Here is a 26,878-nt window from a genome sequence, read left to right as displayed (position 1 = left end):
TATAGATTTATATGTTAAAATTGTAGCTCAAACTTAGGATCCTTAAACAAATTCATGCGCATACTTGGGATGCAAAGTGAAAAGTTAACAATTATAAATGTAGATGGAAACATTATAGAGTAATTATTAACTAAAATCCATCCCAATGGGATGAAGATATATCTATATATGTATTGTGTTCAAATATTTACCAAGTGAGAGGTAGCTCAAGTAATAGTGTTGTAGTAGTGTGGCCTTATTTTTTTTCCATTGAAGACTCCCATTAGTTCTCACAAGACACATTAGAAAAAAAAAAGACAAATACTAGAAATTCTCATAAAAATCAGAAATATCAAACGTGAATCCTATAAACTCTAACAATCATAATCATTGGTCTATTATATTTTCTAAAAGGTTACCGACAACTATCATTACGAAAATATTCTAAAATAAACCCTAAACCTATATCTAAATTATCAAGCTCTGCCATTATAAAAAATAATCTAAAGTAATCCCATAATCTTCATCCAAATTACTCATGCATACCATTGTAAAGCATAGCTTAAAATACCATTCTAAATGTGTAACTAAGTTACCCACGTGTATCATTACTGAAAATAACCTAAAGTAAACACCTAAATTTAATCTAATTATCTTCATGTGCATCATATAGAAATGTCCAATAGGAAACTATATATGATTCTAAATTACCTATTTATGCCATTGTTAATATAGAAATACTAAGTTAAGGTATATACGTATGATGGGTGTCACCATGTAGACCATTTATACATGTACGTGAGGAAGTAATGTGATTGTTATGCTAAATGCAATGTATGGAGGTGCGATACAAAATGACAAAAGTGTGAATGTGGATGAAAAAATGTATGGAGTAATTACTAATTAAAAATCAATTATGACTAGACAAAGATAACTATACGTCTATATGAGTATTATGTTAAAGTATTGAAAAAATGAGAGTAGTAGTTAAACAATTTTGATTATTAGTTAGGAGTTTGATTTCTAAATATTTTCAAATATAATATCTTTTAAAAATATTAGCCCGTGCGGGAGCACGGGTTGATGGACTTGTTCTCCTAATTAGGACTTGCAAAAATAATTTTGGTTTGTATTTATCATATACAATTTTATTTTTCATGGACCGTACTTTTAGAAAAAAAGGAATTATGAGCTATATTTGTCAAATACATCCATGTCTTTTAAAGTTTAAACATCGTATCCTAGTTTGCTATTATAAATCAGATGGCAATAAAACCATAGAACATGTTGGAGTAGCCATAGAAATAATCGGAGCAATTCTCTTCCAATAAATTATTCTTGCAATTACATGTATGATATCCTTGGGTAATGAAATAAACAACATGGATGAAATACACTACATATTTTCGTAGTAACACTGTAACTCGATGTAAAAATTGCAATTACGACACTTCAAAATTTAGTAATCTATACTACTCCGAGCGAGTAGTGATCCATCAGTCCATGTCCAGGTGACTGTGTGAGCTTTAGGCAGCTTTGGCGAGCTGTCCGAGCTCCCTGTCGACGGCGATCTTGAGGAAGCTGCCCTCCTCGACGACCATCTGCACGGGGAGGAAGCCGAGCCCGTTGGCCACGGCGAGCATCACCTCCTTCATCTCCGCCCGGAACTCGTTCCGGTCCACCTCTCCGCTGCCGTCCCTGTCGAACCGCGCGAACAGGCCGCGGTAGAGCATGGCGAGCTCATCCGGCTCCAGAGCTGCCTCGTCCACGCCGAAGTGCTTCTCGAGGACCCTGAGGCTCATGAGCTTCCCGGCCATCTCCTCGTATGAGAGCAGGCCGTCGTGGTCGGCGTCCAGCGCGGCGAACCGGCCGTCCACGGAGGAGTTGAAGGCGCCCTCGTCCTCCACGAAGCTCCGGACCGTGCTCCCGTCCAGGATCTCCACGCTCATCTTCGATTTCTTTTCTGTTCTTGGGATGTGTTCGTCGTGTGACTGTGTGAGTGGGAATGCGAGCTACTGAGCTTGGCTCGGTTTGGCTTGAGGAGTGAGATGCGATGGCGTTGGGGAAGTTTTTATAGGCTCGCAAGTGCGATGCGGTCCAGTTCGAGTCCGATGGAGGCGCGTCCAGGGCGACGGTTTTCTGTTGACGGTTGGGTCGGGCCGACGGGTTCTGACGTCGTCGGTAAGATGCCGTGGGCGCGTGCGTGTTTGCGCCGTCGCCGGTGTGGCAGCGGTGTGCTTGGGAACGACGCGAAGTTTCCGTCGTCACTCGTCAGTGTGGCCCGTGCAACCGTGTCTCCTCGGCACTCGCTACATCGAGAATGCGCGCGGCAGATGCCGAGTCGGCGCTGGGCAACAGCCGCTTGTTTACTTCACTCCCAACTTCCAATTTTGACACTATGCAAAAAGAAGATTCCCCATCACATCAAACTTGCGGTATATGCATGGAGTACTAAATGTAGATGAAATTAAAAACTAATTGCGCAGTTTTGTTATACTTTGCGAGACGAATCTTTTAAGCCTAATTAGTCAATGTTTGGACAATAATTCATAAATACAAACGAAACGCTACAGTGTGCTACAGTGCCAGCACAGTAATTTGGCACCTCCCAATTTGACCAACTAAACAAGGTCTAGAACTTCACAAGTGGGGAAGTATGTGTCGGCATGAAGGCGGGCGGGTCGGCGCTAGAGCTGGCACGGCAAAAACAATGGTTCCGCTGGTGCCTCCATGCGACCATGCCTTTTCTGGCTTTCTTTGACCTCTTGCTCTGAAAACCACGGCCTTTTCTGGCTTTCTTTGACCTCTTGCTCTGAAAACCTGCGGCTGCAGCAAGCCTGCAACCAGCGAATGTCCTTGGGGCCAAGTCTGCATCCGTTTCGCACACCGTGACTGGGTGTCCCTCACTCTCTCCTTCACTGTGAGGACCGACCGTACAATAGCCAGCGCATTTGACGCGCACATACTAGCTTCAGATGCAGGTTACGTACGTAGAGATCCCTGCATCAACAAATGCAGATGAGATACTATTGGGTTAAGAAATTTGGCATGCAAAGCTACCTTTTGAGGATTAAAATCTTCAAAGGGCCGAGGAGCATACAAATCTTTTATTTTTTTTTAAAAAAAAGATTAAAATCTTCATGGTATTAAAACTCGCTGCTTCTGTAACCATTGAATATATATGTTTTCCTTAACTAATCATGGAATATGTAGCGGGCAAACTCATAGACTAAATTTGGTCATCAGTTAAAATTTGGAAGGGTCTATTTATCTGTCATCAGAAATCTGGGCATCAAATCTGTCAGATTTCGAACCATTGGATCCAAATCCTACGGTCCATCCACAGCTGAAATAAGCACCGAGAGGACCTTATTCTTTGGTCGTCTCTCTCCCTGGCTCCCGACGCGACCCATCGTCGTCTTGCTTCCTCCCCCAGCCTGCCGCCGCCTCCCTGCAACCTGGATGTTGCTGTGCCCAGCGCCAGCGTGGGCTGCCAGTGGCCTCACCGCCGTTGCTTCCTCCTACATCTCTCTCTCTCTCCACGACGCCCCATCTTTCCGAGCCACGCTCCCCCGCCTCCACCGCCGCCTGCCCGGCTCCCGGCGGCGGCGGCGCCGCCGGAGCCGCTGCCCCTTCGCCCACTCCCTCGCTAACCCCTCGGCGACGCTCGCCCCCGCCGCCACCGCAGACCAACCGGTTATCCCCGCCACCCGCGGCTGGCGGCACCCCCGCCGCCTCGCCGCCCCGCCCACCCACCGCCACCACCGCCGGCTGCCGGCCTCCCCTGGAGCTTCCTCTACAGCCGGGGTTACCGATCCCCCAAATACGGAACCCCCAACCCGAAGTCCTAACCCACCGGAGCTAATGGAGATTGCCGGACACGGAGAAGAAGGAATGAAGCTCGCCGGAAGCACGCCGGAGAAGAAGGTATGAAATGTGACAGATTTCGACCCCGAAAATATGTCAACAGATGTCTAACAAAACTCTTAAAATTTTGTGGGCTACCATGGATCACTAAAAATGATGTTCCGTCAGGTAAATGTCAACATGAATTGTTTAAACGTATCTTGTTGTGGCCTTGAGGGTAGCGTAGTATTGGCTCCGGTTCTAGATGTCATCACAGCTTGTTTCAAGGAATCAAAAAAAGAAGACTCTGGGAAAATATCCTCAAATACATGTAGAGCAACACCATCTGGATTTTCAATTTTTCAGACTTATTCCTCACCTATTTGGCAATTGGGGCAGTAGTAGGCTATAAGGTGGTGTGTAGACTGTAGAGTGGAATCTGTTTGACTGTAATCTGCTACGCCAATGGAGGCATAAACAAACACGTTCCTGCGTGGTAGCCCGTACGTAGCCGCAGCCGGCTGCCCGGTAATTGCCGGAAAACTCAGCGGTGGAAACGCAAAGAAACAACGGCGGAGACCAAGGCGCTGCTGCCATGGACTAACACCGTTGACGCAGCAAGTGCCAACCGAACACGTCCAACTGTACAAGCCATGCCCGTGCGTTGGAGACTCCGGCCCGTCGGAGTCGATCGAGAAAGAGGAAGACATTAAATTGTTCAGAGTTCTTCTCGAATCCTTTGAGCTGTTTTCAGATTTCCTTTTTTCCCCCCTAAAACCGAACGTTACGGATGGATTCTCCAAGTCGGTTCCCCATCTAATCCGATCCGATCCGATCCGATCCCCATTGGTTTCACACCCTTGGTGTTTTGGAAAGGACGGCAATTTCGTGAACCGGATCGATCCGCCGTCGTCGATCGCGGAGGAGATCGAGCAAGATTTTGCCGCAGGCGTTCCCCAAGTGCTGTCCGCCGGGTCCATGACTACTCAGTGCAGCACGCTCCGCCGCCTCACGCGCAGCGACGCCGCCGGCAAGGTGTCCCCGGATTGGGCGTCGCTGGACGGGGACCTAGTGGAGCTGATCGGGTGGCGGGTGCTGGCCGCCGGCGACCTGCAGGACTACGTGCGGTTCCGCGCCGTCTGCCACCACTGGAGCGCGAGCACCGCCGCGCCTAGTGGTGTGTGGCACCAGCGTTGGGTCATCGAGCGCTCGTTCGAACTGCAAGTATGCAGGAAACCACCAAGCTTGATGGTCTCCATCAAGCCAGCAACCTTGTACAGTGAGCAGGAAAAAAGTATGCAGACTGTCCGCGGCTTCGTCCGCTTCTTCAACCTCTCCACCGGCGCCTTCGCCCGCGCCCACCTCCCACTCCTGGACGGCCACGTCGTCCTCGACTCGGTCGACGGGCTCCTACTCCTGCACCGCGACAGCGACACCGCCGTCCGCCTCCTCCACCCCTTCACCGGCGACGTCGCCGAGCTCCCGCCGCTGGCGTCCCTCCTGCCACAGATGGAACCCAGCGAGCAGAGCAAGCGCAGCAGGCTCATGGCAGTCTGCACCTCCATCGCCGTCAGCTCCACCGGGGCCGTCACCGTCATGCTGGCCTTCAACCTCCCGCACCGTGTCGCCTACGCCACCGCCGGCGACCAACGCTGGACCCCTCTCAGCCTGGAAGCTCAAACCTTTGCTCAAACCCGTGTCGTTCCAAGGCAAGCTCTACGCATTGCAGTTCACGTCTGTTGACATACATAAGGTGTACATCTACCAGCTTAACCCACCATGCCCAGACGCCGATGAGGGGCCATCTCGTCTTCCATTGCCGGAGAAGATTGCCGAATGTCCCATGGACAAATTTCTTTACACGCTCAGCTTTGTGGAATGTGGCTCAGAGCTCTTGCTAGTTGCCTACAATGATGTTTCTCGTTCAAAGCTGGTAGTCTACAGACTTGCAGACCTAGTCAGCGGAAAGATTGAGCCCATAACGAGCATCGGTGACCACACCTTGTTCGTCAGTGAACGAAGTCTCTGTGTCTCAAACTCGCCTAACAATGGGAGTAAGAGCTTTCCTTCCATTTCGCTTTCGCCTAACTGTATCATCTGCTTGCATAGCTTGCCACCAGTCGATCCTGGTTCTGTAGGGCTGGCTCGTTTTGAGCAATATGACCTAGGTACAGGCTTCTGGACTGCAGCCAGCGATGGAGACATTTTCCAAAAACCGCCTGCAAGCCCCCATACACTCATCCATCATATCTTTACTTGTTGCCATCGCAAATACTGGTAATAAGTTGAGCACTCAAATCTGTCTGCCTTTATTTGTTTAGCTTTCAGAGATTATTTCGAGGAGTTGACGTGATCGTCATATTGATTGATCCACATGCTACTAACTTTGATACGCTGGGACTAAAAAAGAACTTTTCCCTGTAAATCCAAGCTAACGTGAATCCTTGCCTCTTGTAGGAATAAAGGAATCATGTTTTGTGTTGATACATTGCCTATTTGGATGGTGAAGCGAGAACTACGGATTGGTGTAAGTTTGTGTTCCTGCACTTGTTCTCATATAATCAATTGTTTTATTTTTGCTTATTACTCATTATTCAGGCACGATACACTTCGGTGCTGTTTGGTTGTCGCTAGAACTTGTAACTAATGTCGCTAGACCTTAGTTTAGTTTGGATGCACTCTAACTTTGTGATGTTTTGATTCAACATCAACATATTGGCTAAGATGGCAAATCAGTGTTTTAGAAGCTTGGCCCTTGTATTGTGTTTCAGCATTGGTTTTTCCTTCCATTTTTGAACATATATATTGGTTTTGTTGGTATTTTCTCCGTGCTGACACTCGTTTCGTGCCCTTTTTTAGGCTTGATGGTCCCTTGTTGCAACAGATGAGTATGCGCCACAATGTCTAGAGGTGCAAGTTGAAGGGACGGTGACATTCTAAGAGTGTTCTAGAAACTAAGACTCCAAGCACGTATAAAAACATATTCCAATTTCTATCTAGATATGCATTAGGTTTTTCTATATGTTGCTATTTCTACCGTAAAAGAGTTTTGCACCCTAGTTCCAATCCTATAAACTACACAAGGCAATTCTAGGAAAGTTAAACACGAAATGTGAGTGCAATGAGAAATGCGGAAGGTAAATGAGGTAGAGAAGGCAAACTTCCAGCGTGGCGACATGGTGATTTTTACCGAGGTATCGAAAAGTAAAGCTTTACACTACTCCTCGTTGTTGGAGCCCCTCTCAAAGGGAATGCCCACGCAAGGGCATAAACTCTCTGGTCAAGTAACTCTGTAGGATAGCCAACGGGTCTTCCCCACACGCAAGTGGGTTTCTGTCTAGCCTTTCCCTGATGCTCCTTGCTAGCTTCGGCAAAACTCCTAGGGCCTCTCCTCCCTATCACATGCACCGGCGGCTACTCCACAAACGTGGTTGGAGGGTCTCGCAAGACTTACAAACCCCGAATTTACAACTTTTGGTGCGCGCAAGTATTGAAACAAATGAGGTGTGCAAACCTCGCCTAACTCTAGGCTAATCCCTGAAGCAATGCGCTAATAGGCCTAGATTAGCATTAATCAAGATCTAAGCCTTATGCTAATTACGTTAATCTTCTCTTGAGCACTTTGGTGGATAGATCACTTGTGTGTATGTGAGAACCAAGCCTATAACTTCTCCAAGCTCTAACCCACTTCAAATGGCCGAGCAATGTTATATATAGCCCCAACTCCAAGAACTAGTTGTTGCAACTTTCTACGTATCACGGATTGATTCGGTGGTGCGCAGGGGTAGCACCGAATGAATCGATGCATGCCACCTCAGCTAGTCGTTAGGCAATTAACACCCAAGCCCCACATGCATCACCGACTGATTCAGTGACGATGTGTATGGAGGGCATCACCGAATCAGTCGGTGACCATGAGCCGCTTTCTTCCACTGCCTTCCTTCACTGATTGATTCACTGCCCTAGATGTTGGTCCCACCGTATGAATCGGTGAGTGATAATATTTGCTCCAAAACCTCTAGAGCTGATGCTGAGCTGAGCTGATCCTCACCGACTAATTTGACGGAGGTTCACTATGTCCACCAAATGTGTCGGTGCGCACAGTGCATGTCCTTGGTCCTGCTACTGTTCTTCGTGTCACCGACTGATTCGGTGATCTTGCCAATTGTCACCGTATGTGGAATGTGTCGGTGCCCATTTCCAGTAGGATTCGCTTCAAGTTTTCACGTGTCTTTGTCCCAGCTTCATTACCATCATCTGGATTTTTGCTATCATTTGGATGCAATAAAATTCCTCTAAGTCTTTCTCTTTTTTTCTCATTTTGATGGTTTTGTAATTTATCTTTGGGACCTATAAAGCACCTACAAAGGTACATCTTGCAAACACATTAGTCCTAATAACTATATTGTCATTAATCACCGAAATTATTATGGTCCAGGGCCATTCTCCTTACACAAATAATTATCCATTTGCTCTTGAGGTCTTTGGCTCAGCTGTTACTGCAAGTCTGCAATCTTTATTTTCTCCATATTTGTTAGTGCCCTTCCTTCTCCTAATTCATTGGCATAGCTGGTATTTGTGCATTTGGAAAAACAAATGGCCTAGTTAGTGTTTTTAGTCCAAGTTGCCAAAAGCACCGAGTGTTTTTTGTAAAAAAAACTGTATGCTTAATTGAGGTTTGGTAGCTAGGGCTTATGGTATACAGGCGGCTCTCCCAACAAGGATAAGGTTCAGGAGCTGTGGAGCAAGCATGTGCTTGGTTTTGGGATTAAGTGGAATGGATCGGTTCCATTCCCATTTTGTGGGTTAGGTTGAACCTATTTCGTGTTTGGTTGAGGAGGATAGGTTAGTTCCAGTTTTTTATTTGGTTGGAGGAGTTAGGATAGATAGGATGAATGATATTTTAACACAGTTAGACACCGTCAGGTATGGATCCCACTTGTCATTCACGAAACCCACTTGTCATCCTCTCACGCTCATCTTCTCCCTCCCCTCTTCTTGCCCAGTTGTTCTTCCCGACCGCCATTAAAGAAAACCAATCTCTCTACCCCTTGCTTCTCCCCACACCGAACAAGAAGCTAGCAGCAACAGCAAGTACCAAGCCCATCTAATTTTTCTTTGCTCCCATCAAATCAAGCATGCATGAACTGGTCATCATCTTTCTCCCATCGATCTATTGCCGCACGACAAGCTTACGCTCTTCCCTAAAATCAAATCCAAGCACCAAGTTAGCTGCTCCGCCCCACGCCTCCCCACTGGTGTCATAACCAAGCTGTACGCCTGCGACCATGCAGTGCTCCAACGTCCATGCTTGGAGCCGCTGCAACCGCATGCTTCGCCGTCCGTGAATGGAGCCGCGCTACAGGGGCGTGCCCGTGCCACCCGCGCAGCCGCAGACTCCTGTCGCCTATGTTCGCACTGTCCGATGGCGCCTGCACACACATCGTCGTGCTCAGTCGGAGGCTCGCTCACCTTCTACCGCACTCGCCTTCACCCCCAGCGATGGAGTTTGGCGAACAGCTTGAAATCTGAAAGCAGCAGTCAAGGTGCACTTTTTTCAGCTTTTTTTTTACCGCGCTTCACCCCATCGCACCCATTTGTATTAAAACGCAGAAACTCGATCAAACCCGCTTATTAGGGAGGCGCTTCTTTCATTTTTTGCAGATTATTTGAAAAGCAATTCTCCCCACCGTTGTACCAAACAGGACCGGCGTGTGTGGGGAGCGAAGTGGGTTGGCGTGGCCCGCTTGTTTTGGGCGGACCCGCAACTACGAGGTATATTCCTTATTAGCGACGAAACTAACCCACCATATTTTGAATCAAACACTGTGCAGAATCCGATCCAACCCAACCCAGCCCACTTCTGTATTAGTCCGAAGTATTTTGGCCAGTGATGGCCGAGACCCGAGAGAGGTGCATGTGCACGGTAGACGCCCAACACGAACGATCAGGCGATGGGAGATGAACGCCCGGCCGGCGGAATCGAAGCTGCACGAGCCCAACAAGGCAAAGGTGTGGGCGAGTGGGCCTTGGGATCGACCGTCGGCGAGAGAGAGATACGAGCACGATCTGTGTTGCGATGGCGCCGCGCAGGTTCCGTGGATAACAAACACGCCGCCGTCCCAAGCCACAACCCCGCTAGCAGCGAGCTGCGCGCGCTTCGATGGACGGAAACAGCCACGGCCCACGGGAGCGCCAAGGCGCACCAGCGCCAGGCCCATCGAATCTGTCTCGTCCGCCGGAGGCCGCCGCCTGCGAAAATCGCCGGGCAGGCGCACGCCACCGGTTTCGGCCGCGACCCCCGTGCACGCCAAAGCCGTCACACAGGCGCGCAGCTCATGCCCGCAGGACGGCACGCGCAGCGGCGCGTCTCGCTCGCCCCGTCGCAAACACGACGGCGACCCGGCCGGGTGCCGCGGCATGCACACCCGCGCGTTTTACAGCCGACCGTGTTTTGCTACTCACCGCGTCAGTAATACGGCATCGGCGTCAAACCTTGCCGGCAACAGCCTAATCCTGCGTCTGATTCTCCGCGCCCCGTACACAATGACTGACAACTCGTACCCAAAACGACCGGATCCGTATGCCCCCCGACTGCGTGTCGGTGCTCAGAGCTAAAATGTACGTTCCATGGCGTCTGGAATCTTCGCCTCTTGAGTCTTGACAGGAGTGACGTGGCAACCAAGGACGGACGCCAATGAGGCATGTCTTGCACGAGAGATTGTGCTAGTGGGACCTTGCTTTCTCCTCGCTTTCACGGATGCACTTGGATCGGCTTCGAGACGGGGACGTCCCGCCCGCAAACCCCAGGTCGCGCGGCACCTCTCGTTCTCGTCGGCGGCGGCCTACAGGTTTCCTCCCCGCCTCTCGCATCGTGGGGCTCGGGGCGCTCGCTTTCGGACCCCGATCCGGTGGTTCTCCGGTCACCGGCCAATGATTGCGCGCAAGCGACGTCTCCACGGCGATATTCTTCCTCCTCCCCCGACGGCGCGAGTGCGCGCGCGCTGGCGGATCAATCAGGTCATCACACTGCTCGCTCGCCACATGCGCGGACATGACACGAGCTGCCTGTGTTTTTTTTATTTTATGCTGCAAATTATATTAATAATGATCCGATTTCTTATCACTAGTGGCTTGTTTTGGCTTTTGTTGATTTCTTTTCCGAAAAAAAAAAGAGGGAGACGAAATGGTGGTTTCAGACGGAGCTTGTGGTTTTTGGCAGGAGAGGTGGACGTTTTCGCAGCACCGACAGAAACGCAAGCAGAACAATGTGCAGTTTGCAGCGCGTTGCAAAGAGTGGAGGTCTCTGCTCCTGCATAGTAGATTAGTAGTAAAAACCTTGCGGTTGGTCAAAATGCGCAAGAGGCACAAAACCTACTATTTCGTGGCACGGAAACCTAGGTCTCTGCTCACATGAAGTGAAGTGGTCCACGAGATCAGCAACCGGAGTTTTTTTTTGTGGTGTTCAAGATTTCGAGAGAAGTTGCAAGGAAAAAAAAAGTGAGTGCTATCATGTGTTATTAATGGCAGCCGGAATAGTATAATGGCACTCCACTATAGTAGTACACTAGTACTTTGTTTTCTTCAGACTGAAGCGAACACGAAGCATTCATCTTTCTAACAAAGTGGCAGGGTCAAGAACAAGAACGGAACTGAACGATGCGTGAACAAGTTGAGCACTCAGCAGTCTCCACGAAACAGGACGTGCAAGTTCAGGTTCCTGCTGATGCGTGAACCACGCGAACTCAATTTGACGGGAAGTTCAGTATGCAGCAATACAGAGGACACTGCATTGTACATTCTCAACTTCGAAAACCAAAATTCACCCAAACACATGGCGCTCGCAGTGTTTTCTTGTATCTGCTCTGTAAAATATACACGAGCTTTTAAGCACACTGCTCCACTGATCTTGCGTTGGAACATGGATGTAAAGCGGCACGAGTACTTGGCAAAACCATGATTCTGCTTGGGTAGCCTCGCCCAGTTGAACGAGCCTGACAGCTCCCCTCTCATGATTAAGGTTCTTCACGGCTTCACCAACCACCGTGACAGCCATTGATTATCCTGCATTTCCCTCGAGAAGGCGCTCAATTAAGCTAACGACAGTGGGCCGCCGGGCACGAGCTGAGCTGCAACAACGGGTCGTCCCGCCCCACCGACACCGCAGGCGTCGCCGTCTCCACCCTCTCGTTGTCTCGCATCACATTGGCCGCGACTTCGTGTAATCACATCAGGCTTGCTACACCTCGATCCTGTTCGGTCCATTTCTTGGAGCACCATTATTGGAAGCAACAGTTTCAGAAAAGCGCGATGTCGTATTCAGAGTTTCAGACCGACCTGCACTTGTCACTTATAAACTTAAAAAGAAAACAAAATGAAAACAAAAAACATGTGATGATGTGAATATCAAGTACATTTTGCGTGTATGATGAACTCGGCCGACACCACTGCGAAAGCCGAAAGGCTGTTACCTGTGGCCACCAAACATGTGCGGCCTCCAGAAACCGAAGCTTCCGTTCAGACATTCACATGTCGCAAAATTCTCCGGAGCAACAAGCACTGGAACTGGCGAACAGCATCGCAAGCTCCTGCAGTTTCTGCTCCCATGGAAACTGCAGAGACAGTGTGTTTGTCACATCGTCCCGTGGAGATCTTCCGATAATCCTGCATTATTAAAAAAATGAGCCGGTAGTGTTGGGCACAGTGACGCTGTGAAAAAGCTGGAGGCATCCTGACCCACAGAAGAAAAGGCCAAAAGGGCCACATTAGTTGTGCTTTTGTCAGTACATCACATGAACTTCTCACCCCCCTTTTCTTGGATCACCACATTCCAGCTCTTTCACTTTTGTTATTTGCACTAAAGCAAAGGTGATTACCACTGGGAAATTCCTCCCAAGAATTCTCTTCACTAGTACTTGCAAGCAACTTGATTGGAAAGCCCAAAGGCATCCTCGCTTGCAAGCATTGCAAAGCTATCACCGCCTCATTGTAGTTTAGGGACGCTAATATCACCACTAATCATGACCAAAAGGATTTACAGAGAGTCAAGACAGGACAGAAATGGCAGCTAGCTCCTACCTGGCTCCCTTTTTTTTTTTTTGAAAGCCTACCTGGCTCCCTTTATTATGGTGCTTTGCAGTTCACAATTCACCTCTTTGGCTTGTTTTTCAAAAAAAAAAAAAAAACTCTTTGGCTCGAGGAAAGCATGAGAGTGAGAGCTGGCATGTGAGTCACTGCCTCACCCTCACTAGGTACCTTCTGCCCCTCAGCCTCTTTGCCCTCTTCCTCCTCACCACATCACCAGCTGCCACCCTACCAAGGTCTCATTATCTTTTACTCCATCCCCACACACACCACCTTTTATATAACACACTCCCTCTTAACTCCTCCCATCCCACCACCCCCATCCATTTCTTCCTCGTCCTGCCCGGCGGCTGCTGGCCTCACTCCTCCGCTCCGGCTCTGCTCAGGTCAGTCTCCTCCTCAACCTGTCCCTGGCTCTGCAATCGAACGCCATGTTGCAATGCTCAATTCTTATGCTTTTCTTGGCCTCCGTGTGCTGCAATTTGGAGGATTTTGTGCTAGATTAGAGGCGCTTACAGTTCAGTGTGCTGTGCTAGTGATCTAGTGCGCCATGCAGTTGCATTTGGATCTGGTTCCTCAGTTCCCGACCCGAGGAAGAACAGATCTTCCTGGTGCTCTGTGTTCCGTTTCCTTCAAGCTGGCGCAAATGTTCAGAAATTTTGATTTAGAGCTCCGTCTTTAGTTTTGGGGGCTTCTTCAGATTTCGGCTCTTTTGTGCTGCTGAGATCTACAGGAGGCAGTAGTAGTACTATTCCGTTCATGTGTTTTAGTTTATGTCGCGTTTTGATTTGGTAGGTGGCATCTGACAGTTCTATAATGCTGGTCAATTCGGCCAGATCGAGCCTTGAATGTTTTTTTTTTGGGGCACCTGCATTTGTCTTTCTTGGTGATAGGGAAAGGTATATCAATTATTTATTCCAATTGTGCTCACTCCTACTGATCTCAAATCTGCCACACGAGGATCTGAACACCACTAGTCAGCCAGGTTCTTTATCTTTGATTGATTTCTAGTGCTAAATCTCTAGGTTGTGGAAGTTGAGGTTATAGCTCCAGTCCGCACCCTCCTTAAAATCAAAGCTAAATATTCATCCCATGTATGAACATTACTGAGAACTGCATAAAATTGAAGAACATGAAGTTACCATCCTGCAATTTCAGAACTGGAACAACAATTTAGATCTTTCATGCCTGGCTAGCACCTTCAGTACTTGCTATCTTTCTCTATCCCCATCATTGTTTCTTTGTTGTTGTTTTTATGCAGCTAATCAGTTTAGAATTTGCAAAACCTGAAAAACTGGTAATTTAGTTATTCAGATTATAAACAAAAAGAAAGTATCATGAGATATTCTGTGTCTAATGCCTCCCTGTTCTTGCATGACTCCAGGGAATTGATTCAGTGAAGTGAAGGCAATCAGATTCTATGATGGGGTTCAAAGCCGGAATTTTTACTGTGACCATGCTAGTCATTGTGCTCTCCTCACCAGCAATTGCTCAGAAGGCCAAGAGTCCTCCTGCTCCAGCATCCCCAATCCTTCCACCTTCCCCGGCACCGGCACCGGCGCCACACCATGTCGACCTCGCAGACCTCCTCAGTGTGGCCGGTCCATTCCACACCTTCTTGGACTACCTGCAAAAGACCAATGTCATCGAAACCTTTCAAAACCAGGCAAACAACACCAAAGAGGGCATCACTGTCTTTGTTCCCAAGGATTCTGCATTCGCCGCACTCAAGAAGACTACATTCGCCAACCTCACCCAGGACCAGCTCAAGTCCCTGATCCTATACCACGCATTCCCCAAGTACTACTCCTTGGCTGAGTTCAACAAGCTGAGCACCCTCAATCCGGTGACCACCTTCGCTGGCTCACAGTACACGCTGAACATTACTTACGACATGGGCACCGTCCAAGTGAAGTCGATGTGGTCCAACCCAAAGATCAGCAGCAGTGTGTACTCAACCCGCCCGGTTGCAGTGTATGAGGTCAACAAGGTTCTCCTGCCAATGCAAATCTTCAAGAGCGACCCCCCGCTTGCTCCAGCCCCTGCTCCTGCACCAGATGCCAAGGCCTCTGATGTCGCTCCCAGCCCAACCTCAGGGAAAGCAGCGAGTGCAAAGGCGAAGGCGGAGGAGAAGAATTCATCGTACCAAGTCAGTGTCAGCATCGTCAATTACTTGGTCCTTGCTGTCTCAGGTGGCTTGATGCTCTTGTGGTGAGAATCAGAAGTTCCTGACCATGTTGAAGCACAGGGTTCGGCTTAGCTTCCCCGTGTTAATTTTATATGGATTTTCTGGATTCATTCTTTTGGACATATAGTAGGCATTGTGTTAGGATCGAGTTGTTGAGTGTTTGCATCATATGCTTCTATGATTAATCCCCGTTGATACTCGGCTTGATGCGTGTATGCAGAAAATATTTCAGACATGCCAGTGATAATTCTAATACCTAGAGCTAGTGAGTGGTACAGTGGTACTTATCATGCTTGTTTCATAATGCTGAAAGCCAAGGCGATTGTGTTCAGGACTGAATCGATTAATAGTTAACAGCATACTTTGGCTACTGAATTGGCTAGTAAAATTTTGGGCTTGGGCTAACTGCTCACTGCAGTTGGCGATCAGCATTCAATTCTTTGATAAAACTGCTGTCATCACTCCTTAGTCCTTACATTACATGACAACAGATTCTGATGACTTGTCAGGAACAGCATGCAATGCAAGTATATGAATTAACCGTGATCATCTATCTTATTTTTTGCCTGAAACTCCGTAGTCTTCCACCTGAAACTTCACTTTTCCATTGCATGCGGTTATTTGATCCTCTGCAGAATGTGTCTGAACGTGAAACTACCCCATATCTCTGAAGATTAGTTTATGAACTCGCCTCTCTTCTCTGAATAACGATCGGAGCTTTTCAGCATATGCTTGTCTCTAACCTCCCCTAGTTCCTGTCGTGCTAGCCTGCTAGGCATCAGGACTAGATCTGAGGACAATCCTGCACAGCCTTTTCTTGCCACCATGGGCATGAATCGTGTGAGATGGAGAGGTCAAGATTGGGGTAGGGAGCAACTGGGACAAGATGCAGTGGCGATAGGAGGTGAAAAACAGGGGAGGGGACAACTGGGATGGAAATACGCGGCACGGGCGCACGGCAACAGGGAGTGACCGGATTAGGGGATCACGGAGGCCCTCCGATTAGCCGCCGGCGCGCGGGTGAAGTCCAGGCCTCCAGGGTGCCCGCGGCGGCGTCACCTCGCCTCTCTTCTCCGATGACGGGCCACGGCGAGTGCGGAGCGAGGAGTTGGTTGCTGGGCGCCGTTTGCCTGTTGGTTGACGGGCCGGTCGTCGCTACGCTGTCTTGGGCTGTTTATATTCTGATGATTTGGGCTACTCCCTCCCGACAATGACGTGCCATTGGCCCATCTATCCTTTTTCCAAAAAAAAAATTCTGTAGATGTAAAAATGGAGCGGTGAACTTCGCGTACTAACACACGAAACCAGATCTCAACTAGAGAGATCTGCTTCGCTCAAGTACAGGTTGTAATCCTCTCGATTCAAGGTGTACCAGTCAATTTGACCTGCCAATTATCAAGGGCAAAGAAGATATTAAATTCGAGAGCGAATCGGCTGGGGTTCCGATAAGCTCCAGAAGATCATAAACGGCTAGGCAGCCGATGCAGAAAAAGACAATCGGCTAGGTCAGCCGATGTATGCGCCATCAATGCAAAGCAACTGTCGAAACACAACCTAAACAATGCTACGCGAACAACACTTGAAACAGATCTAGTCGGCTATAGAACAGTTCTTGATTGAAAAACAAGATAAGAAACTGATTCGGAATCTATTCCAAGCTGGATAGTGATGATAAAAGCTAAAGCAACAAGATTTAATCAAATAAACTTACAGATCTAGCAAATATCGATAACTTGATGAATAAATCTAGATGAAACAACAGCGATGCGCCGGAAGAAAAAGCCTAAAAATTACTCGATAAATGTGGAACTTACAATCTAGTCGGAGATCAAGATGATGCAGCCCTACTAGCTTGGAAGAACTCGTGAAGAAAAAGAGAACTTTGGCGAAGTCGCTGACTTAAAAGTAAATTGTTTGTTGGTGTGTACATCTTTTTTCAGACCTTGCAGGGTCTCTATTTATATCCCAAACTCAAGACTCCTAATCCTGGTCGACTACGACACAATGCAATATCTATAACAAACAAACAAACTTTCTAAATAAAAACGACTCGTACAAGAGTTGGAAACGAACTTAGACTCTATTAGCCAACCCTTATATCCACCATCTTGCAACCTCTTCGTCGATCAAGACTCTTTTGCCTCTTATCGGTCGAAGCTCCAACACCTCCGATCGGTTGGAACCTTCCTGCTTGCCTCGGCTAGATCCCATCAGCTCCCATTGGCCGAGCCCTCTTATCTTCATCGGCCGAACCTCTGTGATTCCATCAGTTGAACTATTGTAACTCCATCGGCCGATTTTACTAGCCGTTGCTCCTTTGTCACGCATCAACATCTCTACTACCCTTTGACGCCAACTTTTGATATGCGTCAAAAAACGGCATCAACAAATTCCCATTTCTAAAAAAGACGTTGGCCCAAGATGATCGTCGTCGTCAACGGGAAACTCATCACACGCCGGAAATCCTATCCATCTTCTGGAAAAAAAGTTCCATCTAACCTTAACATTGGTGTAGTTCCTCGACCGTTTGATTCGCTAGGCTTAGGTTTCTAGACCTTTTTTTACCTGTTCTTCTCGAGTTTTCCGTTTCATTCCAATCCGATATCAAGGTCATCCCCTCGGTTGTGTCCACGCTGCTCGACTCGGCGGCGGAGAAGCTGAGCAACCTTGGCGGCGGGCGGCGTCGCCTCCGGCGCCCACGCCGGCTTCCGCGGTGCCGGCAAGCACTCGGCCGCCACCCATAGCCTGCTCCCCTCCGACGTCGGCATTGTGGGCTCCTCCGCCTGATCTTGGCCTCCCGCCTTCGCATCCTCCTCTGCCTTCCTCTTTCCCGGCGCGGGCAAGGCCACCGACTCCGAGCCGGCGTCGGCACCGTCGAAGACGAGGCTGCCGAGGAGTAGGCGGGCTCCGGCGCTGACGCTGGCGCCTGCGATGCCGCGGTCCTGATCAGCGGAAGCATCGGGAGGACGTCCCTCGCGGTGATGGCCATGGAGCTCACCTGGCCGGTGCGCGTAATTCTGGCCGCGGGCGGGATCAAGGGCAAGCGCAGGCGTTGGGTGCGAGGGAGAGGAGAAAAGATTAGGGACGGAGGAGGAGGTGAAACGAGGAAGGGCATATTACTACTTGCTGGTAACCCGCAACAACAACAACAAAACTAACTAGTGCTTGCTCACATCACTGCAATTGTGCCAACAAATTGGCCTGTTTCGATGAACTGCTATTGTTCGGGGCATGTAGAAATTCTGATTGATGTGATATTGCTAGAATTGATAGAAATGCTAACTGATTGATTGCTTGAACTGAATCCATGGACTGCCTTGGGCTCGATTGCACTGTTGAGTTGAACACTCAAATAACTTAACAAGCTAATCGTTGTTGATGCTAACTGTGATGTTTTTGCTGCTTTACGTATTGCGTTTGGTGACTTGTGTGTTGCATTCAGTGTGTTAGTGTTCTGTAACACCTGGTGTTTTGATAATCAAAGATGACAAAGAAAGGTTAAGGGTGAATTGTGGAGAAAAGTAAGGAAATTGACAGGAAGTCAAATCCAAGTCGAATTTGACCAAAATTTGAATTTTGGAATTTAAATTCGGAAAAATTTAGCAAAAATATGAAATGGAGGCTTGAGAGTGCTTAGAACTTCAGGGATTAAAATTGGAGACTAATCCTAGGCCTAAACCCCTCAAGAAAAGCAATTGAAAAACAAAAATCAAGTAAGCACTGTTCACTATCTGAAAATAAGAATTTCAGAAAAACAATGCAAGTATCCAACTTGGAAATTTATTTCTGCCAAACTTTCCAAGTAAGTGGACAAAGGCAACTACACAAAAATGAAGTATGATCCTTGGACGTGTTTGACAGGGTGTTGTTGATCAGGAATAGTGAAGGAATCAAATTCAAATTAAGGCTCAAAGTCAGTACTCTGGCAATATCGGCTTAACTACTGAAACTGCATTTTTTCTCTAAGTTTGAAATAGCAGCAAGTGGCTATGTTTGGAGCAAGATTCAGAGAAATGTAGTGCAAGAGGTATAGGTGTTTATGAGCAAAATGGAATCCCTGTTAGTTGTAGAGCACGAATGGTTAGTGTTTGGACTATGGGGAATGAGTTTAAGCCACTAAAAATGAACCAAAAGAAGGGTAAATGGCCATGAACAGGGCCTGTCGAACTGAATCAGGAAGTTAAGAACATTCAGTTGGCTCGAGAAAGAAATTCAAAAATGTCGACCTTGGGATGTTTATCTTGGGTGAAAGCTTATATATGAATTAAAGTGCTCGAGTTTATCTCCAACTTTGCTTAAGAGACTCGTGGACCATCGAATTAAAAATCGGCCGTGGGGAAAGTTCAAGTGAAAGAAAGAAAGGGGGAGGAGAAAAATAGAGAGGCCGAGACGTGTCGCCGCCGGCGCCCTTGCCCGCTATCCAGCTCAACGCTTAGGGCCACCTCCTCACCACGCAAGCCTACACCTAGGCCACGGTGTCGCCCATGCGCGCGGTGAAACTTTCGCATAACTACCGCTCCCGCCGTCACTTCTTACCATGTTATCTTTTTACCGCCGCCCGCAGTCCATGGCCAAGCTTCTGCCGCCGAGCTAATTCCACCGCCACATCGCTTCCCGCCTCGATTCCTCTCACCCACACCTCCGCTAACACCTTGCCAACAGCCTAGCCTACTTGTTTTCCAGCTTCCTTGCCGGCGAGCTCCTAGCCGTCGCCGTTTCCGCCCGCCGCCGCCAGACCTCCTGCTCACGGTGAGCTTCTCCTTGCCGCCTATCTTTCTTCGGGTGTTCTGTCCTAAGTAGGTCCGTAGGTCACTAGGAAGTTGTAGGGGTAGTTGGAGGACCGAGTGGCGCCGTTGCCATGCTTGGCCACGGACGGCCGTCGATCACGCCGCCCGCCGCCGTGGAGAGGCTAGCTCCGGCCATCTCCCGGGGGGCCGCCGCCGCCTATGGGTGCGCTGTGGCTTGGGGATGCCTCCCCAGCCCGGCCTCGTCGCCAGTGGGGCGCCGGCCGTCGAGCCGCGCCGCCCCTGCCGCGCTCTGTTTTGGCGTGAGGTTGAAGAAGGCGCTGGCGTCGGGGGTCCGCGCGTCAGGAGGAAGGAAGAAGAGGGCCGACCGGGTGAAGGAGTGAGGCGTGGGCCGGGTCCAGCAAGCCCAGGTGCCGGTGCGGAGGTCGGTGAAGGAAGGGGCCGTGGGCCGGTTTAGCAGGCCGGGTGCCGAGGAAAGGAAAGAAAAAGAAAGGTGGGCCGTTGGGCCGGCAAAGGAATAAGAAAAGGAGGAGGGAAGAGAAATCGGCCTAGTGGGCCCAGTGGCCGGCGGGTAAAAGTGAAAAGAGGAGAAGGTGGACCTAAGCCGCGGCCCAGCGCGAGTGAGAGAGGGTAGAGAGGGGGCGAGTGAGAAAGTTAGGCCCGGGGTTTTGGGATAAAAATTAGATTAATAGATTAAATTCGTGTATCACCATTTAAATCACAGAAATTTCTAGGAAAACCAATTTTGTTAGGATTGTTTTATTTTCCTTTATGCATTAAAATTCTTATACCTTAGGAAAAATAATAAAAATTTAGGTATTTGTTTAATGCCTTTTCATTAAGGTATTTAAATAAATACTTAACCTTTATTAAATGCATAAAATATGGAAAAATGTTTTCATATTCACAAATTATTATTAACCCATAGGAGTTAAGTTTTGAGACTAGAAAATATTTATAATATTTTCTAAAAATAAAAGAAAAAGCCTAAGGTAGGATTAGTAAAGAAAATAAAAATGTTGGGTTAATCTCTTCAGGTTTTTGTGTGTTGGCTTGCAACTTTATCATGATAAATTGTGTAGTCACTTGTTGGCTTGCAACTTTATCATGAAGGAAAGTTGTATAGTCTTGTATTCAAAAAAGTTGCATCACTAGCCCATGCATGTTATATCGTAGACACCGAAGCACCTGAAGAGGAATTCTTGGAATTATCAGAAGGACCTTCGGAGTTTGAGGAGATCGTTGAATTGATCCCCTGTGAAGCCAGTCCGTCGGACAGCGCTAACATTTTTATAGATCAAGACAAGCCCTGGTGCATTTATACCTATCTACTTTGGAGTTATTATTTCATGTGTCCAATTATTGGTTAATTTCTTTATGAATGCATCAAGTCTAGGATTTGATTGAAACCCATTCTTGTGCATGATCTTACCTTGTTTTAAGACATCTTTGCCACTTGTTCAGTAAGTAGTAAGTAAACCAAGCTTAGCAATGCTTAGATGCTTAAAGTAACTTGGTTACCAAACCTTAAGGAAAAATGTTGGGTCATACATGCTAGATATGGAAGGATAGCTTGGAAATCTGGAAAGCCGACAGAAGCTAGAGATGTTAGTTCTGTCTGCTAGATTAATTTGGTTAAGGCCTGATCGTTGTCTTAACCTTTGATCAAGTGATTGTCACCTGGTTGCTTACTGGGTATGGGACCAGTAAAGCCCGGTAGGTTAGTAGACTCTCTGATCGGGAATATTTCGTACCCGTGCTTGACGTGCTGGAGATTGGCAGGGGCGTAGCCTGAAACTCACATGGAGATCGGGCCAGACGTGGGGTCCCATGTGGGGGTGCGTCCCTGGATTTGGGTAGTCTTATTCCCAATCTTTGGGCATGCTAATTGAAAGGTTGTTATGTACGACCCGGACAATTGTACATAGCTGGTGATCAGGGTGCTCTCCTGCAGGATGTAAATTGATCCGGATCGCCGCAATTCTCGGTTATGAATGCACTTGGTCACTGTTGAGCATCGTAGTATAATCTCATGAATGCAATGTCTTTCCGAAATTAATTTGTTGTATGACCTAATTTTCCTACTATTTGCAAAAGTATCTCTTTGTCATCATCTATACTGGTTAGGTAATAACTCAATTGAATTAAAAGATAAAGATAAGGTCTCACTGTTAGTAAGCTCTTTTGGCAAAAGGTGAGTCAGCCAGTACACTAAATAGCTATCATGTAGTTCCAGAAAAGCTATTATATTGGTTAGTCGGGTAAGTCTTGTTGAGTACCCCGTACTCACGATTATCCCTCGTTGCTGTTTCAGAGCCACAGTAAAAGTCCGCAGAGGAGGAAGCCCCGAAAAACTAGGGTATTGTTACGAGTCTCGTAATACCCTAGAAATAAAACTTAAATGTTTATCTTTCACCTGGACCAGTTTATGTTTTAAACTCTTAGAACCCCTCTAACCTGCACTGTTAAGTTTATTTCAAACTATGGTCTGTAATAATTCGTACCCCTTGTATGTATGTAAAAATGTAATATTTGTTGATGCTTTCCCATCGTGGAAGCAATCCTGGTGTAATATTATGTCGTGGATCTTTCGAGGAGTCCTAGGGACACTCGACAGACTACCGGACTTATGCTGTTTTAAGTGCGTTTCGGATAATTGCTGTCCCGACAGCGATTAGGCGCATTTAAACCAGTTTAAGTTGGGCAGTTCCGCCACATGTTCACTTTTGGAGTAGCTCATAATATCAGTGAGATGGACGTCCTGCGTTCAAACTTCAGAGTAATTTATGCACAATGCATTGGTGTTACTAGTTTATTCACAATACATGATGCATTGGTGTTACTAGTTTATATTTAAGATTCAACGTTACCAGCGGTTTATTTCAATATTTATACTTCTTGAACCAAACATTACATATTCGATTTCAACATTTTGGTTCAACATCTTTACTAATGGAGCTCACCATCTATTTAATATTTGTCAACATTTTTTTACAATCTTCAATATTTAATATTTCTCAACATTTTTTTACAGTCTTCAACTCTTTCTTAAAGTTATAATGAATCTCTAAATTTATTTAGGTTTCCTAACATTTCCGTATATGATCCAACATTTTTTTTCTAAACTTTTTTCTCACCAAAATTTTATTGATCTTAACTTGTTTAACCAACATAAATTTCTCTATATTTTTAGTTTTGACATCTCTAGTGGACTAATATTTTATATTCAGTTTTATCATTTTCAATGAATAAGCTCAACAGGTGTACAAATATAATGCAACATTTTTATGTTTACGGTCTCATTATTTTCAATAAAATGGTTCAACATTTATAGTGTTTTAACCCAATATTTTATATTTAATATTCAACATTACCAGTGGTTTGTTTCAACATTTATACTCCGTGAACCCAATATTACATATTCGATTTCAACATTTTTTATCCAACATCTTTATTAGTGAACCTCAACATTTTAAATTTTCAGTTTCAATATTTTTTGTGGGTTCAACATTTTTAATATTGCAACACAACATTTTATATTTTAGTTTCAACATTTTTGATGGTTTGGTTCAATATCTTTACTAATGGAGCTCAACATCTATTTAATATTTCTCAATATTTTTTGACAGTCTTCAACTCCTTCTTAAAGTTATGATGAATCCCTAAATTTGTTTAGGTTTCCTAACATTTCCATAAATGACCCAAATTTTTTCTAAACTATTTTTCTCACCAACATTTTGTTGATCTTAACTTTTTTAATTATCATATATTTCTTTATATTCTCAGCTTCTTTCATTTCCAATGGACCTACATTTTATACTGAGTTTGAACTTTCAACATTTCCAATGAATAGGCTTAACATCTCTACGAATAGAATTCAACATTTAATATTTAAAGTCTCATTATTTATGATGGAATGGTTCAACATATCTAGTATTTCAATGCAACATTTTATATTTGAGATTTAACATTACTAGTAGTTTTGTTGAACATTTTTACTCCTTGAACCTAACATTATATAGTCAAATTTCAATATTTTCATTTGTTTGTCCAGCAACTTTATTAGTGAAACTTAACATTTTATATTATCAGTTTCAATATTTTTAGTATTGCGATGCAACATTTATAATTCAATTAAAACTGACTAATCCTATATCTATAATTAGCAGATGGAGTAATACTTCATGAGATGTTGATCAATTTATGATGATTATTGTTTCTCATTTGACTATAATCCTATGGATCATATAGTTCTGGAGTTTGTTTGGAGAATTAATATTTTTTAGTTCTGGAACTTCATTTCCAAGATACGTGTTCTGGAACCAACATTTCTAGTTTCCAACATCTTTTAGTTACCATTACATATGAAGGTCCAATAATTTCACAAAAATAGGTACAACTGTTCTGAATTCAACATCATATTGTTCAGCAATTTTTCACCATTAGTTTTATCAATTTTAGAAATTTAGCCTTTTACTGAAGTCATTATGATATTCAACATTTCTAACAGTTTCTTTTCCACATCCCAACATTTTCTAAAACTTACTATATGTTCAATTTTTTGATGAATGTTTACAACATTTCTAGTTTCCAACATTTTTTAGTTACCGCTACATATGAAGGTCCAACAATTTTACAGAAATAGGTTCTACTGTTCTAAATTCAACCTATTGTCAACAATTTTTCACCATTAGGTTCATTAGTTTTAGAAATTTAACCTCTTACTATTCAATAATTATCTTGTCAAAGTCATTATAATATTCAACACTTTTAACACTTCCTTTTCCACATCCCAGCATTTCTAAAACTTACTACAATTCTATGTTTATTATTAACAGGTACTCCAAGTCTTCACGAGAAGATGATTTATTTTAAGGTGGTTGATGTTGTTTAGTTGAGGATCAAATAGACCTGTAGTTTACTTAATTATTACTGATTTGTGTTTTTTTCCTCAAATTTCTATAATAACAAATTCCTTCTCACTTGTGTTTTTTTGTTGGGCATATCTTGCTGATCACATTTAAAAATTATATATTAGTATATTAAACTTCAAACTTTAAGTTGCAAGTGCCCACATGTTAGTATCCCACTTTAAACCACGTGTCCAGCAAAAAAGTCAAAAAAAAGTAGCAGTCAGTTAAGAACTAGTGTCACTCGGGAAAAAATGCCCTAATAAAGTAAAAAAAAGTCGAAGGTGGCGCTCAAATATAATAGCACACTGGAAATAAATCAAAGGGACGCGGCACTGAAAATAAATCAAAGGGACGTAGCCCTGTTATATCCTGTAACGTAACGGAACAGAACTATAAAGCTGGACCTTACTGAGCTTTATGGTTCAATGGCTTGACCATCTTCTGCTTAGACACGTAGAGCCCTCGTCCCCCACCCTTGGGACGAACTCAACCATCTTCTGCTTAGACACGTAGAGCCCTCGTCCCCCACCCTTGGGACGAACTCACTCCTGAGTCCTTTCATTTTTTTAGCTCACAGGCCATTCGCTGGGAGTTTTGGGCTTAATACCGATATTTTAGCAACAAATCTAATAAATCTAACTGTAGTGGTTGGTGTATTGATTTTTTTTGGAAAGGGAGTGTGTGCGAGTTGTCTATTTCAAAAATAAATTGGATCTATCCGGCTGCACTTTAGAATATTTTTTAGTATTTTTTGGATAAATAAGAAAAGGTGCACAATCTCGACGAATTACTTCTGAATAACTTCAGAAATCATAAGGAAGAACCATAGCATTTCGCGACTCATTGGTAAATTTACTTGAAGTCCTGCTAGAAAAAAAAAGCAGCGGTAATCAATCCCCCATGTTAGCTTGAATCACGCGTTCACGATTCCACCATGCTTTGGCTTTGGCTACACTCCTACACGAGAGGCCTTTGCGCTGCCACTGTGCAAAATTGCCAGGCTATTGAGTACTCCAAGCTATTCTGTGTGTGCACTGCTGCATCCCCATGCTACCTTTTCGTGTCACCATGCTCATCCGTTCTCCAACCTTTCGCCCCGAAGAATGCATCATCCATTGTCATAATCCGTAAATAACCTCGCGGCTTTACAATTACATGACCAGTCCGGCCAGTTGGCACTGCCATCTTCGTGGCATTGCTCGATCACCATGGGCCATGGCTAAAGTTGTACACTCGTGCGGCACACGGGGCGGCGCAGCTTGTCGGCAGCGATCGCGCGTGCATTCCCGGTTTGTTTTCCCCTACTTCCTGTTCATTCCTTGTCCGCCATGCCCAAAAGCAAACTACCCTTCTAATGTACTTGTTCTCCTAAAACAAGTGGCCAGCGAAGCGCCTTGGAATAGAAAGCGTATTGCCCTTTTGCTTGGCAGCAAGAAGAAAGCGCGAGCGCCCGTTGGACAAGACCCGGGCGGGCCCCCGGGCCCCGGCGGGGTGTGCCGAAGCCGTGCGCCGCCGCGCACAGCGCCCGACCGCCCGTGCCCCGTGGAAGCTGCGCCATGCGCGCCCGTGCCAAGTTGCCTTAGGGAATAGGGATGGGGATTGCCTTGCCTCATTGAAGGAACCACCGGAGAAACAAGAGGAGCTTTTTCCTGCGGACTGCAGACTAGCCTCGCCTATCGTCTCTCTCCGAAACGGAAGGAATCCTGGCAATGGAAAAGGCTGCGGCAAAGCTGCGCTCCTAGCATGGGAAAAACAAACAATATTTTTTTTCTTTTGAAAATATAAGCAAACAGTAAAATTCGCCGCGGTAATCCAGTTTCACGTGCCTTCGTCGCGAAGGGAGAGGTCCCAGCAGCCTCCCCGGGCCCCAGCCCTCAACTACTCGTGTAAAAAGCATCATCCCATTCCCATGCAACTTCGAGTCTTCGATCATCTTGAAATGGTGTCCTGCTTTGCATTGCCTCATGATCGCCTTGGCAAAGTTGTGCAGTCCTGGGGCTAACAGAGGTAGAGTCAATCGAAGTCGAGGAGAGGCTCCTACGCTGGGATGGGATGTTGGTACTTGTTGGCCATCGGATCAGAATACCCGATGCATATTTGGGCTTTCTTTTTTGTCCCCACTT

At 46.1% G+C, this 26,878-nt stretch overlaps 2 protein-coding genes and 1 pseudogene across 2 annotated transcripts; 2 read left to right on the top strand and 1 right to left on the bottom strand.

Moving 5' to 3' along the window:
* Nucleotides 1-1,284: 1,284 nt before the first annotated feature.
* On the bottom strand, nucleotides 1,285-2,041 carry LOC117861354 (uncharacterized). The gene has a single exon (XM_034744890.2). It carries the CDS (start codon nucleotides 1,926-1,928, stop codon nucleotides 1,506-1,508), a length of 423 nt encoding a protein of 140 aa, XP_034600781.1. The 5' UTR covers nucleotides 1,929-2,041; the 3' UTR covers nucleotides 1,285-1,505.
* Nucleotides 2,042-3,266: 1,225 nt separating this feature from the next.
* Nucleotides 3,267-6,859, top strand: LOC117861501 (uncharacterized; annotated as a pseudogene).
* A 6,250-nt stretch (nucleotides 6,860-13,109) lies between these two features.
* On the top strand, nucleotides 13,110-15,356 carry LOC117862100 (fasciclin-like arabinogalactan protein 7). The gene is made up of 2 exons (XM_034745611.2): nucleotides 13,110-13,295; nucleotides 14,294-15,356. Exon 2 carries the CDS (start codon nucleotides 14,330-14,332, stop codon nucleotides 15,122-15,124), a length of 795 nt encoding a protein of 264 aa, XP_034601502.1. The 5' UTR covers nucleotides 13,110-13,295; nucleotides 14,294-14,329; the 3' UTR covers nucleotides 15,125-15,356.
* The last annotated feature ends 11,522 nt before the right edge of the window (nucleotides 15,357-26,878 follow it).

This window comes from Setaria viridis, chromosome 6 (assembly GCF_005286985.2).
Source record: "Setaria viridis chromosome 6, Setaria_viridis_v4.0, whole genome shotgun sequence".
Classification (NCBI taxonomy): domain Eukaryota; kingdom Viridiplantae; phylum Streptophyta; class Magnoliopsida; order Poales; family Poaceae; genus Setaria; species Setaria viridis.
The sequence above is the reverse complement of the archived record's forward strand: the minus strand, read 5'-3'. Positions and strand labels throughout refer to the sequence as shown.